At 41.4% G+C, this 17,968-nt stretch overlaps 1 protein-coding gene across 1 annotated transcript in view; it reads left to right on the forward strand.

The window, feature by feature from the left end:
- Vps41 (VPS41 subunit of HOPS complex) overlaps nucleotides 1-15,212 on the forward strand; it is a 149,243-nt gene extending 134,031 nt beyond the window's left edge. Inside the window, exons 24-29 of the mRNA XM_027409382.1 lie at nucleotides 854-994; nucleotides 2,548-2,684; nucleotides 8,891-8,990; nucleotides 9,088-9,132; nucleotides 10,988-11,067; nucleotides 12,599-15,212. Of these exons, the coding sequence (XP_027265183.1) occupies nucleotides 854-994; nucleotides 2,548-2,684; nucleotides 8,891-8,990; nucleotides 9,088-9,132; nucleotides 10,988-11,067; nucleotides 12,599-12,676 (581 nt within the window). The 3' untranslated portion in view covers nucleotides 12,677-15,212. The remainder of the gene's footprint in view (nucleotides 1-853; nucleotides 995-2,547; nucleotides 2,685-8,890; nucleotides 8,991-9,087; nucleotides 9,133-10,987; nucleotides 11,068-12,598) is intronic.
- Nucleotides 15,213-17,968: the final 2,756 nt, after the last annotated feature.

Here is a 17,968-nt window from a genome sequence, read left to right on the forward strand (position 1 = left end):
GAGGGTGTCTCAAAATTAAAAGAAAAAATATTTTTTATTTAAATTAGAAACTAACTTATTTTACATATCAATCCCAGCTTCCTCTTCCTCCTACCCTCTCATGTCCCCGAAGAACAACTCCCCATCCCATTCTCCCTTCTGCTCCCCAGGGAGATGATCCATGGGAGATCACCTAAGTCTGTCACATCATTTGGGATAGGGCCTAGGCCCTCTCCCATGCCTCTAGGCTGAGAGAGTATCCCTCTATGGGGAATGAGCTCCCAAAGTCCATTCATACACTAGGGATAAATATTGTTCCACTACCATAAACTGCCCAGGAAAAAATGTTTTAAAAATATTTATTATTTTAGGCTGGAAAGATGACTCAGCAGTTAAGAGCATTTGCTGTCCTCCCAGAGGGTCTATCAATCCCTAGCTATCACATGCTACATGGTGGCTCACTCCAATTTCATGACTCTGGTTGTAGGGGGATACAGTGCCCTCTTCTGGTCTCTGTGGGCACTAGGCATGCATATGGTACACACACATACATGCAACCAAGACATCCATGCACATAAAGTTAAATAATAAAAGTTCAAAACAAAATAAAGTAGGGACTTAGATAAAGCATCCTGCCTAAAATCATAGTGTGATTAAATGATGTCATTCACAAACACCATCTAATGAACACTCTACACAACATGAGCACTCAATACATAAGAAGTATGTATTTGGCTGTCAAAGATAGGAAATGATAGTGTAGTATAAGAAAGTCCACTTTAGTCTTTTCTTTCAAGCTTTGTAAACAAATTAAGAAATATGCTGTTTCTTTTTAAAATGAATAACATATTCCACACTTCCTTACCCCTTCTAGGCCGAATGGGAAACAGTCGAAGTGCCCTCAAGATGATTATGGAGGAATTACATGATGTTGATAAAGCAATTGAGTTTGCCAAGGAGCAAGATGATGGAGAGCTCTGGGAAGACCTGATTCTGTATTCCATTGACAAACCACGTAAGCAGAGAGACCATTTGACTGTAAATTGTCAGTATATATTATACCCATTGGATAAAGAAGAGTTATCTTAGGGTACATTGGGCTAAAATTATGACCAAGTGGGTTGGTGGAGCAGTTTAATCCCCAGGTCCCACATAGTGGAAGGAAACTATGCTCCCTTAAGTTGTTCTCAAACTCCATACATGAGCACCCAGTAGCATGTGAATCTCTCTCTCTCTCTCTCTCTCTCTCTCTCTCTCTCTCTCTCTCTCCCACACACACACAGTACAAATCAATATAAGTGAATAAATAGATAGATGAGTGTAATAAAGTTTTGATGGTAAAACATCCACAATGAGTCCAGCAGTGAAAGTTCTGAGGATTTTTACTCCTCCCATGCAGAAAGGCCTGAGCCTGGCTCTGGAAGCCTGAGGGTAAGGATGGTTATATAGTTATATACCATGCCTTCTGCAGCTCCACCGATAAATGCCACGAGGCTTGGTGTGGGTTTGTATACAAAGAGGCCCTCAGTGTGAAATCTCAGAGCCCTTTTCAGACCTTTATGAAAATGCATAACTTACTGGATGGTAGCCATGGGTGAGGTTTTGAATTGAAGTAGTGCCCTTTCCAACCTATTTTATCAACGCAGTGCTAAGAGTTCAGCTCAGCCATCTGCAGAGGTTCTCTCATCTCCCTGCTGCTTTGTGATTTGGTTAGTGGTTGTTGTTGTCAGGGGGCTATATTCTCATGTAAGTAGCTTACAGTTAAAATAAACCTTGAGGACTTTCTCTCTTGAAACTATAAGGAATCTAACATGGTTGGAATTTGAGTTCATTACTTATGAGCTTCAGGACACTGGATAAATTAAATACCCACTTCCCTTGTCTGTAAAAGGAAAACACAATATATGCTAACCTTGAAAACTGTTAAAGTATAGAATAGCTGAGTGATCAAAGTTCTCAGTGCTGGTTGCACTTTGATAATAAAATGATTGTGAAAAGGAGTGAATAAAAGATATCATTTAATTTTTTGTAAAATGTTCTCAGTTTCTCCTTTCTGCCTTAGAGCAGTGGTTGTCAACCTTCCTAATACTGTGACCCTTTAACCACAAAATTATTTTTTTCCTCTTCATAACTGTAATTTTACTGCTATTATGAGTCATAATGAGGATATCTGATATATGACCCCAAAGGAGGCCAAAAACCACAGGTTGAGAAACACTGTCTTAGAGGAAATTAGCCCTTAAAAATGTATTTAAATTTAAAGAGGATGAGTTCTTGAGAGTTTCAAAATTCACATTTTTAACACTTACCTTGAAGAAAATAGGTTGTTAATTTTGGTCTAAAAAGTAGAATTGTGAACAAATAAAATGCATTCTAATATTGCTCATGTGTTTTTGTTTGGTTGGTTGGGTGGTTTTTTGTTTTTGTTTGGTTGTTTTCAGGTTTTTTTGTTTTTGATTCCAGACAGGGAACTTGCTTTGTAGACTAGGCTAGCCTTGAGTTTGCAGAGATCTGCCTGCCTCTGCTTCCTGAGTGGCTTATGTGTTATTTTTACATGGTGTTTTGTAGCATTTATTACTGGCTTGTTAAACAACATTGGCACACACGTGGACCCGATTCTTCTAATCCACCGCATAAAGGAAGGAATGGAGATTCCCAATTTGAGAGATTCCTTGGTTAAGATTCTGCAGGATTATAACTTGCAGGTAAGTATTCTTAGACAGAGGAGCATATGATTGAGCAGGTTCATTCATTTCTTAGATGTCTGTCAGACTTTGTAATTCAATGTTTGGAAACCTGTCCAAATAGAGAAACTGCAAACATCTCAGCTTAAGGAAGCCGTTTGATTCCTCAGTCACCTCCAGACTTTCTCTTGAGAAGGTGTTTTTCACTTGTATGGTAAATATAGTATAGCATTGAAGAGGGAGTGAGAATTCTTACACAGACTATTTGAGCAGGCCACAAGATGTTTTTAGAGAAAATAAATATTGTGTGCACTTTGGAGAATAAGCTATATCTTTAAACACTCAAATAATTTTCCTTGCAGCCATCGAATGACTCTGTTGTCTGAGACCTGCTTAAACACAAGATCTAATGAGCCCTAACATGTTTAAACATGGAATCTGATGAGCCTTTGTCTGGCTGGCATGATGGTGCTACTTTATTTCCCCTTTAGTTCAAAATCTGTGTTAAAAATGGAACCCATTATTTTCAGATAAATGATTAATACACTAGTTACCTAGCATCCTAACCTTTCTCTATTTACCTAGCATCCTAACCTTTCTCTTTAAAAGACTGAACAATAGATATGTTTCAAAATCCTGGTAGCTTCCTTAGGAGTCGTAAGTGTTAAAATGCAGATCATGCTTTCTACAATCATTTGAAAATGTTTTTGTTGTAATAGATGACCTTGCTTTCCTGGCAACAGTATGCATTTTTCACATTGTAAGAAGAACATTATGAGGCAGATATGTCAGATTTCTGGTCACTGTGAAGGGTGCAAAGTGGAGGACGGCCTGCTGAACTAAGGGTGATGGCACCAAGAATCAGTGAGAAGATGGGCGGGAGTGGCAGACCATGAGGGACTCTAGAATATGATACTGTTACTTTAGCATTTCCATAGTTGTGGTGAAGGTATGTTGGGGGGGGGTTAAAAGTGGCTGGAGAAGAATTAAGTGAGAAATCGAGATGTCAGGACCTTATGGACTTAACCAAATGGACTCTGAGAAATGGCTGGTGCAGGCTAAGAGGAACTACAGAGGAAACTCTAGCATCTCTGCTCTTCAGACAACTGTGGTATGACTGGAAGGAACAACTTGAAAGGAGGTTTTTTGTTTTTTTGTTTTTTCTGTAGATGGGAGGTGGACAATCTGAAACCTGCACTTGCCAGCACTGTGTAGGAGATGGATTAGTGAAGAAATGTGTGCTTTGTTGAGGCAAAGAGACTGAGGGCCTGTTCTTCAGAGCCTAACCTTATGCTGGTATTTATGGCCAGCAGCCTTGGAGGGTTTCAGAGATTATTTGAAGGAGAAAGAAAAAGAGGAAGAGAATAAGAATCTAGATATGAGCTAATAGGGAGAATTACCTACTTTTTTTTTCAGTTCCCCAGTGCAGAACAGTGATCCAGACAAGGAAGCTGCCATCTCAGGCTTGTAAGTGGGCTTTGGAGGAAATAGGGTCAGTAGCAAACTTATGATACCTTGTAAGTAAGATTGCTAGTATCCTGTACTTTGGTGGGTCCTACTTCCTGAGGCAGAGCAGAATATGCTTGAGGCTTCAAATCTAAATGTATAGGCAGAGTTCCTTATACTATGGTAGTGATTTAAGAAGACCCAGAGTTATCCTAACAGTGGCTGCAGAGAACCCTTATTAGCCACTGGTCCTTGGATAGAACAAATACTCCCTCTGAGGAAGAGGGAAGAGCGGAGAGTTGGGGACAGAACCACAGAGACTATCGCACTAGTGCTGCATCACTGGAGCTCGGAGGCACTGGTGGAAGATGTTAGAAAAGCTGCAGAGTTTGCAAGTGTGCTTCCTCCTCCTCACTGAAGAAGGCTTTAGATCTTGCTCTCTCACTCCCTGTCTTCTCTCTTTCTCTTTCCCCCCTTTCATTTTTTGTTAGTGGCCATTTGTTTATCTTCTTTGTCTAAGCAACCTCTTGGGATAGTCATAAAAATATCCCAGGTCTCTTTGGAGCTTTGGCAATTCTGAGAAGGTTTTCACAGACATACTTTTATGTCACTGTATTTGTCTTGATTTCTTTGTTTCATAAAACTATAATTCATATTGTCATTTATAATAAAAGAGTACAACCCCCTCATAATTCTCCTAAATTTGAGGGAAGTATCACAGACCCATGAATTTCCAATAATCCTCTGTAGGAGGTAAGATAGTGACCCTAGAATATATGAAGACCCTTCAGACATAAAGGTCCAACCTCATGTGTCACAGGTGTGCTGCCATACACCTTCGCAGTGTCCTTTCTAAATAGACAAGTCATTGAAGGCTCACACAGAGGAGACTTACCACGCAGTGATAAATAAGTCTTCACCTCAGATACAGGTGAAGTTGGGGAAATGGAAATCAGCACTTCTGTCACTACCACTTTGTTTTTGACAGACATTTTAGGTCTATGACTGGCCTCTAATTAGCATTAGCCCTATTGCTCAGAGTAGAATACTGAGGCTCCAAAAGGTTAATGACTTGCTAGTACGTGCAGATACTGACCTAATTTTAAACTCAGGGCCCTGAGAGGGACTGCCATGCCATTTTCATCAAGACTGCATTAGCTGTAACTGGTAACTCATAAAAAACATGTGCCAGTTAGGACCACTTCCTGGCTTAGTTTGTAACACCTCTGGAGAAAGCAGCAAGCTTGTTGAACTTGTTCCTAAGGAGGCTGGAGATGTGGGGACCGAGTCCTTGTTGAGAGCAGAGGCTTGAGCCTGTACAGGTCATAGTGTGTTGTGCAATGAGTCATTTTACACCTGAGGCCTCTTCCCAGATGCACTTTAGTCATCTCCGGGTCTACAAACATGTTTTCCTATACTTACATTTGCTACTTAAAATTGAAGACACAATCAATTTAAAGAAATCAGCAACTTCTTTCTTGCCTGCCCTTGGGGTAGGAGGGGGCCAGGGTATAAATTTCTTTTTTACTCATATTATCTAATTTCCCTGTTTTTTTCTTGAGATAGTTTGTAAACTTGCAAATCTTTGAAATAAGCTGTTGAGACCAAATGAACTTTTTTCTTTACAAATTATTTCAGCTTACACAAGTGGCCTGTGCGGGCCAGCCATACTTTCCTTAATCCATTTAGCTCATACATACTTTGTGTTGTTATATGTTAAATATAGTCATGATATTAAAGTCTTTGTAAATGAGAAGTCGGCCTTCATGTTTATCTTTCACATTTTTTTTCTCCCTGTACTTAGTCATCTTTGGCAATAATCCAAAAGATCAAAGCATTCCAAGTAGAATTGAAGTCCCATAACACCACTGACCTGAAGATGAGGCTAGGAGTGAGGAAACTCATGGGGCTTGGAAGACAGCTACCTGGCAGCCATTTGCAGTCTAAGGACAAGCACATGCAAAGTGAATGAGGCAAAGCCAACAAAATCCCAGTGTTTAGAGCCTTTTCAAATAAAAACTGCTGAAACTTGGCCATTTTTCTGGCACATTCCCCACAGCAGATGTTTCTAAGGAACCATAGTGACTTCTCTGATGTGTGCTTCTTTATTGCTTTGTGAAGTATCTGTGAGGCTGCAATTTTCCTTTTACTTGGAACTATTATCCATGGTTGTAAGCTGTAGAGGAATCAGAAAAAATACGGAGCAAATCTAAGGTCTCAAGTTGGTTGTCAATGCTGTAAGTATGCGCTCATTTAACTTTACCATAGAATATGGATGGACCATTGATTGTCTAGTTGTAGCTTGTTTCTTTTAAACAAATTATAAAGGGAAAGTGGAGAGGAACAAGTGAGGGAAGAAGTTGGTCCTTAGGTGTATAATCTGGGAAAAATAGAAAGACATTCTATATGGAAGAAGAACTTCTGAAAAGGTAATATTGTTCCTTCTGAGAAATGCCAATAAATATTTTTGAGAGAGAATCTAGTGTTATGAAGTTAATGTGAGGCAGTAATTTTTTTTTTTTTTCTTGGATGGAGTTCTTAAGGCCAGAAGCGTTACTAAGTGGGGTTGATAATAGTGTATCTACTTTTCTGCAGGTGTGGGGTTTCATCAGGACAAAACTGTTTTAGTTAGATCATAGGCCTGTCCCTTTAATATGATAGTCACTCTGAGAGGTCAGATCCCACTTCCTGAAAGCTCTTCCTGGGACAGTTAAGCCTACTGTGCTGTGACTTTACAGCTCCTAATTTACCTGCTCTATCCTAGTCTCTGGCTCCACCATATTCCTGTCAAGTAGGCCAGTTCAGACTCAGTGCTGTGGAAAACTTCCACCACCTCCAAAAGGAAACAAGAGTCAGATAACTTCCTTTTTTTTAGGGATTTTCTTCATGGCTCTCCTCTTCCCTCTACCCCGTCTCATACATTAAAGGGAAACCTCTTCTTCCCATTGAGGCTCCATTCATGTCATTATTCCTGATAGAATAAATTGTCCCTTTTTAGTCTTCTTCCCATCCTAGTTCATGTGGTCGTAACTCCCTTTTCCTTAATGAAGCCCGTTTCTGAGACAGCTTCATACATGAGCCAATTTGTATCTTGCCTCTGCTCTTTCTTCTATTCAACAGTTGAAACTCATTCTCATTTCTGAAAGTGACATGAGAGGGAAACCAGCACAGGAAAGAGAATGCTTATACAGGCGTGTACTGTTTGTCTTCTTTTGCTGGCTTCCCTTGGTTGCTTGAAACTATTGCAGATGTTGTAAGTATTGCAGAAGACATTTTTGTCAGTGGACAACTGACAACTACCTTATTAGCATCATTTCAGTTACACTTAGAATTTTTTCATATTTTTCTGGTTTAGAGCTTTGGATTTTGATAGAATTGGGCAAAATTATCACTGTAGTTTTCCTTTTCATGGGTTCTTGACTCTTGACAACTGAAATGTACCTAGCAAATACTTTCTGTGAACAGGCAGGGTGTACCTGCATAGAAATGCAGTCCTGGCGGGGGAGAGTCCTTAGTCCTTAGGCTTTGCTGTTTTCTTTGCATCCTATGGTCTGTGTCTGTTCCATGGGCTGTAACCTCCATCCATTCCTGCTCAGGAAGTGTACCCTGGAGAGTGTCACCATACTTCCTGACCCTACACCAGAGAGGCTGAAACTGAGTTTATTACTTTGAGGTAGGATGACAAAAGCATCACATAATTGCTAACCAATTTTTAGAAAGTTTGCCAGCATCATTATTTTGTAGATAACTTTTTTGGTTTTTCTTCTTTTTCCTGTATGTAATATGATTTCTATTATAAAAATAAGAACATCTTTTTAAAAGAAAACCAAAATATGTTACATTTCTAGTAGAATCTGACAGGGAAGTTAAATCTAAGCAGTGTGGTACATACCTAGTATTTGGGAGGTTGGGCCAGGAGTATTCCTGTATATTAAGACACATTTTCATAAAAATGATAAAAAAGGAGGAGGAGAGGCCCTCCACAAGTCATATGAAAGTGAACAGGAGGATATTAGAACCATGCAGTCTTGCTTGTCATAACCAAACACTGGAAAGCCATAGGGATAGAGTTGTAATCATCAGTTCTGGTCCTGAATGTGTCACATCATGTGATTTGGAGGCAGCCTCTAGCTGGATTCACCCAGAGCTGATGTTCTTGTGGTTTGCCATTGTGTGTGGTTGCCATGGAGGACTGTGGTTGCCAGCTTACCCCACTCCCAATCCCAGTGGTGTGAATTTACACTTGTGGAAGAAAATCACAAGTCTGGGTTTAGAACTGAGGGTGATGTCACTGTGAAGAAAGCCAAAGGGTACCAGAGCACTTACAGTGACCCACAAGCACAGGTAGTCAAGGCTTCTCTGCACACTTCTCATCTGCACCTGATGCCTTGCTCATGACAGACCCAGTGCATTTGTCAGAGAATAGATGGGTTTATTAAGTGAGTAGATGGCTTTGGAATGACAAGTTTTCCATCCTGTGCAAAGATTGACTCTGTGACCAAAGTGCCAGCAAGCAACCACATGCAAAGTGCAAATGCCTGTGAGATAACAGAATTTTAGTGCAGGGACTTTTCAAGACTTTGGGATTTGTACTTGATTTACCAATACCATAATATGCTCATAAAAACAAATAAATTGCCAAGAATAATGCCTTGCTCACTTGACAATGTTTGGCAGGCAAGGGAACCATTAAGTGCCTCTGAAATTTTCTGATTCCTCAGTTAGACACTCCTGATGCTTGAGTTACTAACGGGTCTTTTCTTTTTAAACATGTACATTAGATTCTGCTTCGGGAAGGCTGCAAGAAAATCCTCGTAGCTGACTCTCTGTCATTGCTGAAGAAAATGCACCGAACCCAAATGAAAGGCGTTCTGGTCGATGGTGGGTAAAGCTGAAAAACATTCAGAGCCATGTGCTTTCCAGAGAGGCCAGGAAAACAGAAGTGTGTTTAACCCACAATGTGTGTGTTTTCTTACAGAAGAGAATATCTGTGAATCGTGTCTTTCTCCCATCCTCCCAACAGGTAAGATGCCTACAGGGAAAATCATCTCCCAAACACAGCTTCATGATGGGTGAGGTTAAGATTTTGAAATTAGCTGATGAGTACCTGTAAAATTTTGACTTTACAGTTGAGGAAGGACTTTTGCCCCTTCCCTGCTCCTGTGAATTCTGCTGCTGCTGACTACAGAGCAGGGTGTGTCAGCATCTGGGAGCTTTGCAAGAACTCACAATACTGACCCTGACACAGGGCTCAGAGTTCCAGGGAGTGTGGGCCTGAAAGCTGCTACTCTAATAAGGTGATGCTAATGGCTCTGGTTAGGGGTCCTTCTTTGATATTCATCAAAAGCAAAGCAAAGCAAAATGAAAACTTAACTGTCCACATATTTCAATTCTAAGGGAAAAGACCCACGTGAATATCTGGGGAAGTTGACGAGTGGCCTCATCTTCACTGTAGTTCTAGGTGCCCAGACCCTAGTCCATCTTGGTGGGAACAGTAGTCAGCATCAAATTTGACTGACTCATTGAAAGGTAGAGGCTTCTGTCCCTGTTTCTTGGTAGATCATCATATATAAGATAATGTTCTTTATCGAAAGGTCATTCCAACATGAGAAAGGAAGCTCATAGTTTGAAAGTAGAAATCAAAGCATAGTTGTGAGGATGCTTTAATATACAAATCAACATGGAAAAGTGCAGAGGTATTGCTGCTCAGTTAGCTGGTATTAGGAAGTATTCTGTAGCACAGGAGGGTAGAAGTCATTTCACACAAGCTCTGTCCCCAGGGGAGCAAGGTTTTAAGTGGTTCTGTAAACCATGGTGCTTTAGGTGGCCTTTCAGTGGAAAGGGGCCATGCATCTCTCTGTAAAGTGACATTCTCAGCTTCTCCTGTGGAGGGCACTAGGTCTTATCAGAACTAATCTGGCCATATAACAGAGCAGATGAGAGGACCTGACCAAACAGAAGTGTAGTAAAATGCAGAACCTAGGGTCCTCATCCAGTTCTGCCTCCAGTCTCAGTGGCAGGTTTAGGTGAAGGTAAGGTGAACTGAAACATTTTATCAAGCTACACACTTGATTTCAGATTTGGAATTGTAGTCAGGACACACATGGGGACACATGCATTCTAGTTTTTCAAATAAACATTACCATATTTGCTGTGAAATTGTCCTGCACTGTAGTGATACATTATTTATGATTTATTAAAGTTTGTCTGAGGATTCAGAAAGCAAAGTCAGCCACAAGCCATAGAAGCCAGGCACACACCTTTAATCCCAGCAGCCAGAAGCTACAAGGTGGTGGTACACACCTTTAATCCTAGGACTCAGAATTAAGAGGTAGACGGATCTCTATGAGTCCAAGGCCACCCAGATCTATACAAGATTGATCCTGTCCTAAAGAAAACAGCTCACTCAAAGATGATCTCAGCACCTGGGATCACATGCCTTTAATCCCAGCATTAGGGAGGTATATAAGACAGGAGCACAGTCTCAGTATGAGGCATTCATTCTCCAGCCACATTGAGAATAGGAGTACCCCAGCCCTTTTAGAGGTAAAAGCTCTCTCGTAGCTTGGCTGCTTTGCTTCCCTGATCATCAGGTTAAACCCCAATATCTGTCTCTGGGCCTTTTATTTTTTGTGTTACACTGTCTTGATCATTTTGGTAACTGAAGCTGAGGCCAAGCAAGTAACCTGTAAACTATAGTTCATAGCAAAGTGATTCTAGTACCAGTGCTGTGCTTGGGCTCCTCACCCCTCAAGATGCTTTTGTAAGGAAGCCTCAAGGGCAGCCTGTTGCTGGGAAATCTGTTCAGGGCTGGCTGAACCATTTCCTGATCTGCCTTTTGCACTGAATTCTTCTCCTCTGTCCCCAACCCTTTGCAGATGCGGCTAAGCCCTTCAGCGTGGTGGTCTTCCACTGTCGACACATGTTCCACAAGGAGTGCCTACCCATGCCAAGCATGGTACGTTGTCACCCCGACACCTGTCAGCTCTAAAGAAACAGATCAAATCAGAGTAATCACAACTAGAAGCCATCATCCTTATGGCTCTAGCTTTCTTGATTCTAATAGACAAGATAGTTGGTCCTGTAACTCTTGTTGAATTCATGGGTTCTGCATCCATGGATTGAACCAACCTTGCATCAGCAATATTGAAGAAATGCTACATTATACTAGGGATATAGACTTTTCCTTTCTTGTATTTATTCCCTAAGCATACAATGTAATACAGCATTACATTGTATTTAGTATTGTAAGTAATTGGAGATGTTTTAAATGTATAGGGAATATAACTAGGTTGTGTGCTTTTATATGTAACCATGATCTAATTTTCTTTTCTATTATTTCATAAAACACTAACAGAACCTTACTTGGTCAAGAAAGGGTTTATTTGCTTACAAGTCCATCATGGAGTGACATCAAGGCTGGAATGTAGAGGCCAGAATTGAAGCAGAGATTAGGGATGAGCATGGATACCTGCTTGGCCAGCCTGCTTTCTTATAGAACCTAGGACCGCCTGCCTAGGGGTGGCACTGCCTGCAGGCCTTGACCCTCCCACTTCAATTATTAATCAAGAATATGCCCCCAGACATGTCTACAGGCCAGAGTAATAGAGGCAGTTCCTCAAGGAAGGTTCCCTCTTCTCTGGTGACTATAACTTGTGTCAAGTTGAGGGGTGGGGGATTAAATTATCCAGGACAGAAGGAATTGAGTTTCTGTGGATTCTGTTATTTGAAAGGAGTCCTGGAATTCTCTCATGGTTTCACTTTCTTTCCTCCTCCTCCTTTTTTTTTGTCACAAAGGTATATTGTTTACTTTCCATATGAAGTATACAGTATACTATAGTTAACATGAAAGTATATCCACTTGAGTAAATTCATGCTAATGACTTGACTACTGGGCTATGGCCTGTGTGGTAAAAAACATTTTCAAACTAGTGGAGTTTTCTTGGCCTGTTACCCCCAAGCTACACAAGGCTGGTTCTGCTGTGGTGTCCTTTTATTTTGCCTGTGTAGTGGTGTGTGTGTGTGTGTGTGTGTGTGTGTGTGTGTGTGTGTGTGTGTGTAAGTACCCACAGAGGCCAGATAACTACCTCAGATGTCATTTCTCTGCCATCTCCTTTGCAACAGGGTCTTCACATCACATCATCCAGACTGGCCTGGCAGTGAGCCCAGGGATCCACTTGTCCACATTTCCCAAGACTAGATTACAAGCACAGGCCACCATGCCTGGTTTGGTTTTGGTTTTAACATAGGTTCTGGGGCTTAAACTCAGGTCTTTGTTCTTGCATATTATCAACTGAGCTATCTCCCCAGCTCTCTGGTGTCTTTTGAGTTGCAGAGTGACAGTAGAATGAACATGTCAGAGCTAAAAACGTCTTCTCTGGAGCAAGGAATGATATTTAATCACGCCAAAGCCCTTGACCCCCTGATGCTATAATCATATTTCTGGATGTGAGACAGTTGTTTACCCTGTGCTTTTTGTTTCTTTTCAGAATGCTCCTGCACAGTACTGTAACATCTGCAGTGCTAAGAGCCGTGGACCTGGAAGTGCCATCCTGGAGATGAAGTAGCCCTGCATGCTCGCCAGCCTGCCCTTTGCTTCTCTGCTCCATGTAGCTATTGGGTCACAGCAGCTGCGTTGACACCAGTGCTGTTCAGGGCTAACCTGTGCTCTGCATCAGTTGCCTCTCTAGACTTGCCTTCCAGAAACTTCTTCCCGTCACTGATGGAGAAGTCAGGGCAATTCCCATGCTGTGAAATATTTGGATTCATAATTGGTGTTTCATGATTTGTTTCTTTGGTTGCTTTAGTTAGCAAATGAAAACCTAAATGTCAGAGCCAGAAATGACTTTGGTCTTACTCACACCACCAGGCCTCAAGTGCACTACTGAGAACTGCCCCTGCTGTCTGAGAACATCGGCAGCTGCAGGGAGCCAAAAGCTCTGCTGAAAACAGTTCTGGCATTTCTAGCTTCATTGTCTATATGTCTTCAACTGTGGTTCACTTCCTAATACACATTTAATGAAACACTGAAAACTGTCACTCATTCAGTGACATATGGAAATACCATTAGCTGCAACTTTATGTTTGCTCCTTACATTCCATATGTTCTGACTAGTATAGTATCTGGTCTTATCAGGTACTCAATATTTGCTGAATGAATAAATGTTTTTCTCATTGTGAAACCTTTATTGCAAGCAAACCAGTACCCTGTAAGGCATAAAGATGAGTTTTGGCACCTTAGTACCTGAGGAGCTGTGATTGATAAGTCAGGAGGAAGCCAGTGACCCTGTCAGAGCTAGGTGAGACTATCCAGAGCAGTGGGAGGCTAAATGCCAAAGACAGGCTAGGGATGTGCCTTACCACCTCCAAGGATGGGCTAGGGATGTCTTTCATTATCTCTCTGCCTCTGAGGATGGCTAGGGATGTGCCTTACCACCTCCAAGGATGGGCTAGGGATGTGCCTCTCTGCCTCACTGCCTCCAAGGATGGGCTAGGGATGTGCCTCACTGCTTCAACTTTTTGTTGTTCTTAACATTTCCAATTTAATTTAAAGACTCTGCTTACTAAATGTCATCACTTCCTTTGCTGTTTGGAGCAGATTCATGTCCAGGAAAATTCTCACAGAACTTATTAACAAGGGGAACTAATTCCAGCACATTTTACTTCTAGGGTAAATTACGATAATTACTAATTACTAGATCACATTTGGACAATAATCCCTAAGTGCAGAAAAGAAGTAGTAAGCTGTTTTCATTCTTAAGTAACTGAGCTGAGATAAAGTGTGCTCATTCCCTTCTTCAAAAATAACCTTTAATATCTCCAAAGCAAGATTGTGTTGTAAACAGAAAACACCACCCTGTCTCCCTGGGTGTCTTTTCCTTTTGAACAAACTAAAAGATAATCAATCCTTTCCAGGAGCTTTTATTTTATAAAGATTTAAATATAACAAAATAATCAAAATGGTAGCATCTCATCTTTGTAATCTGTAACTAGCCCATTGTGAAGATCTGAAGGGCTGAAGAAATATATCAAATGTTAAGAGCACTGGCTACTCTTCCAGAGGACTTAGGTTCAGTTCTCAGCACCCACAGGGCAGCTCACACCTACCTCTACCTTCAGTTCCAGGGGACCTGACACCCTCGTCCAGCCCCAGTAGGCCACAGCCCTATGTGGTACACACACACATATATCCAGCCAAAACATAAGTACAGATAAAAATAAACTATATTAAATAAATAAAACATGCCTGAAGCAAGCTAGGCCCACTTGTACCTAAGATTAGAGGCACAATTGCTTATCCTTGAAGAAAATTGTCCTCTGTGTGGGAATCAGCCAAGTTCAAAGATATCTATTGACAACAGTTTTGTTTTGTTTTTAACCAGAATTTCCTCCGACTTGGTGTTCATCCTTGAAATGTTTTCAGATACTCTCAGTCAGTTGTTGTTTGGTCATTACAGTGTGTTTTAATACTATAAAACAAATCTCAGTAGAGTCACTACTTTGTATGGGACTGTTATGAGCCCTTTCCTATGTCCCTTAACCTGCCTAGAGCCATATAGGAAGGCTTCTTACTAGACTGCCTGTTTGCCCATGAAGAATCACAAAGGCTCTGCAGCTCGCCACAGGTCAAGGTAAGGAGTCAGTGTGCCAGCTCAATTCAAACTCAGCCAGTCTGCCCTCAGAGTGCCTGCTCTTAACCACTCCAGGTGTTTTTTAGAGAAGTATTCACTTGACCTGGTCAGTGTGTAGAAAGTTAAATCCACTCTTGGAAGATAAAGTGAAGTGTCAATGAATGACAGAATCACTGGTGGATCTGAAGAGCAAGCTGTGGGAAGATTCTAGAATATTAAGCAGTCACACAGCCTGGCTGCTGTGACTGCCCTGAAACCACTGCCCATTTCCACCAGAGGGCAGCTGCAACCAACATTAAGAGTCATCATGTTGTGTAAATAAAATGTTACCTGCTTCCCAGTTCCACATAGAAATTTTAATAACCTTAAGAAATACTGTGCAGGCACATGCATACAGGGGAGATGTTTCTATATGTTTAATCCTGAGTCAGTGTGTTATGGTGTGTTATTAAAGCCTGGGCTGTTAACACTACATTCCATATGGTACTGAATTTCACTTCCTATGCCTGGATTCTGCTAAAGACCAGTTTCCACAGAATGAGAAAGGGTACTTTCCTTGTGTGGTACAGGGTTGCATGTGATTAGGAACATGAATATGATACTAGGAAAGATGAGAGAAGGAAAATGAGCCTGCATCAGTTCTAATAGAATCAGTCTAAGCTCTTCCTGTGCTCCCAGTCTGGGGGTTCCAAAAGCAAACACCATGACATCACCTATCCGGCCTCTCCAGAATCCTTGTGCCCTGTGTGTGTAAGGATTTGCAGGCTTTGGCTTGATTTGAATAACTCATTACAAGTAACTACAGCCTCCTGTCTGTCACTCCTGCATGATGGCTGTGTGAGTTCCCTTCTGTCCCCTTTGCCCTTGCACTGCTCTTGTCCTCTACCACCCAGCCTGCTCAGACAGTCCTCAGTCTCCTGACCTTAGAGCACTGGCAAGAGTTAACTCCGTTGCCCTACACAGCACCAGATCTGTCTGCCTTTGTCAACTTCATGGCGGTCTGTGGAGCAGGCATACTCTCAGCTCACTACCTCAGGTGCACAGAAGAACACAGTATGTTCTTGTGTATAAATTCTGCTTAGCATCGTGTTCAGTTTCTTATGAGGATAAACTTGAATAAATGAAGACTTTCATGAGTTCTGCAACCTCATCTCCTAGGTTGCCTCTCTTTCAAGGTTTGCAGTAGAAGTGGTCTCATCGCACCTGCTTATCCACGAGAGGAAGCACGCAGGCCTGAGTAGCTCCTGTTTGTTGGCATTAGCAAAGCATTATCTTTCCTACCAGTCTTCCAGTGCAGGCATCTGCTGCCAACATCTCTCAGCAGTCTCCAGTGCCAACTGGCTGGAGTATCAGTCCTGTGCTAACCCTGGTGATGTGGGAAATACAGACTCAGTAACCTGGTTGACCTTTATCCATCACAATCTATGAATGTGTGGAGATGGGTGGAAGAAGATAGACATTTGGTTTCAAAGGCTGCTGCTTCTCTGAGGAAGCAGAAAGCATGATGGCTTCTATTAGCTCCTCATCTATCTGGTAGATCTGTATCCTTTCTTCACTGTCAAGCTGGGTCCTAGAACAGGTCAAGGCATCCACCCACAGCCCTTTGTCCTGTAGCCTGCCTTCTTCCATACTATCCCAGTCCATTTGAGCTCTTGGATCTTTAGGAAAGTGCAACTGACTCTTACATTATTATTATTTAATACTATTTTTTGGTTTGGGGTTTTCAAAAGCTGGCTCTCTTGGCAGCCGATGATTATATTTTTAAGAATGTTTTAGAACTTCGTTGCTTTTCTTTCCCTGCTGTGGCATCCCTGCCCTTATTTCTTCCTTACCAAGAACAAGGAAGCTATAGCTGAAAGCCCAAGGCATAGCGGTAATCCATCTTGATTATAACATATCACCATGCCAGTTCAATTTATGTGTCCCACTCCATCCTCTTCCCCTTGTCACAGTCCCTCTGGGTTGTGGGTTCAGTCAGTACAGGAAACATCTAGTTCATCTTAGTATCAGAGCATATGCTGAAATGACTTGAGACACTTGGAAGATGCTGAATGAATGAATGTATTTGCAACAGGGTAGGTGGGGAGGAAGAGGGGTCTGTTTTGTTTCTTACTCAGTAGAATTCCATAAGGAATGTTGTGACTTGTCAACATGGCCCTCTCCTGATGATTTTTCTTACCCACACATGCTACATTAATCTCTACCTCATCCATGTCTCTCTTGATCCTCACTATCATTTTAAAAAAAAAGTCTTTACTAGTCTACTTTCTCACTTTTTGAATTGATTTCAATGTATTATTAAGTTCAGTATAACTAATGCCCCACACCTGTTTTTACTCTGCCTCCCTTTCTAGGCTTTCAGTACTTTTCACTTCCACATTATCCTTCCCTTTCTTGTGCTACTGTCTTGAAACAAGATTCTCATTATCTAACAACTGGGTGGGTTATAATGTTTTCCCCCCATTACTCTGCCTCCATTGTCTACACTTCTCTGGGTTTTTCTGCATGCATTCTCCATTCTTATAACTTTCAGGGCTGTTGGTACGACACTATGCTTAACAGAATGAGAATTAAACAATGAGGTTAAATCAGAAACTTTGTTCTACCTTCTAAGAGAAACTATGTTGTACTTGAAAAAGCAACCCTACTTTCACATTGCTGGTAGATCATAGGGATGGAAGCTGAAGTAAATGGAAACAAGGGGCATTGAAACTTACTGCAGTTGAGAGTGGTATTGTGGGCCTGTGGCTCCTGTACCCAGGAGGCTCAAACAGGAAGACTATGACTTCCATACAACAATGTCAAGATGCTGCCTTAACAGTAAGTTGCTGTCTCAAAAACCAACACCCTTTCAGATTGCTTGCTACTAGACAAGAGCAAATTGAGCCCTTGGCTAGGTGAGCATAGCCCAGAGCTCTATGCCAGAAAAAGAGTTGGGTGCTCTGCTCTGAAAGGAATGGAGAGATAAAAGTTTTAAAGAGAGACCCAACCAATATGGGTAATTTAAAAAAGGTGTTTTTAAGGAAATATTAATATTTGGTGTTTTCTTACACTGATGCTATGTACTTTCATCTCCTCTAAATATTAAGTCAAGTTGGCATTAAAAAAATACCAGTCATCTCTAAGTAAGTTTCCACATTCTGGGCCCTGAAAAACAAAAGAAAGTGACTAGCACTTTCTAGGAGATAGGGTCTGGAGCTGAGTGTGGAGAGGTGCCCAGGCCCATAG

The sequence above is a fragment of the Cricetulus griseus genome, chromosome 3 (genome assembly GCF_003668045.3).
Source record: "Cricetulus griseus strain 17A/GY chromosome 3, alternate assembly CriGri-PICRH-1.0, whole genome shotgun sequence".
NCBI classification, from domain to species: Eukaryota; Metazoa; Chordata; class Mammalia; order Rodentia; family Cricetidae; genus Cricetulus; species Cricetulus griseus.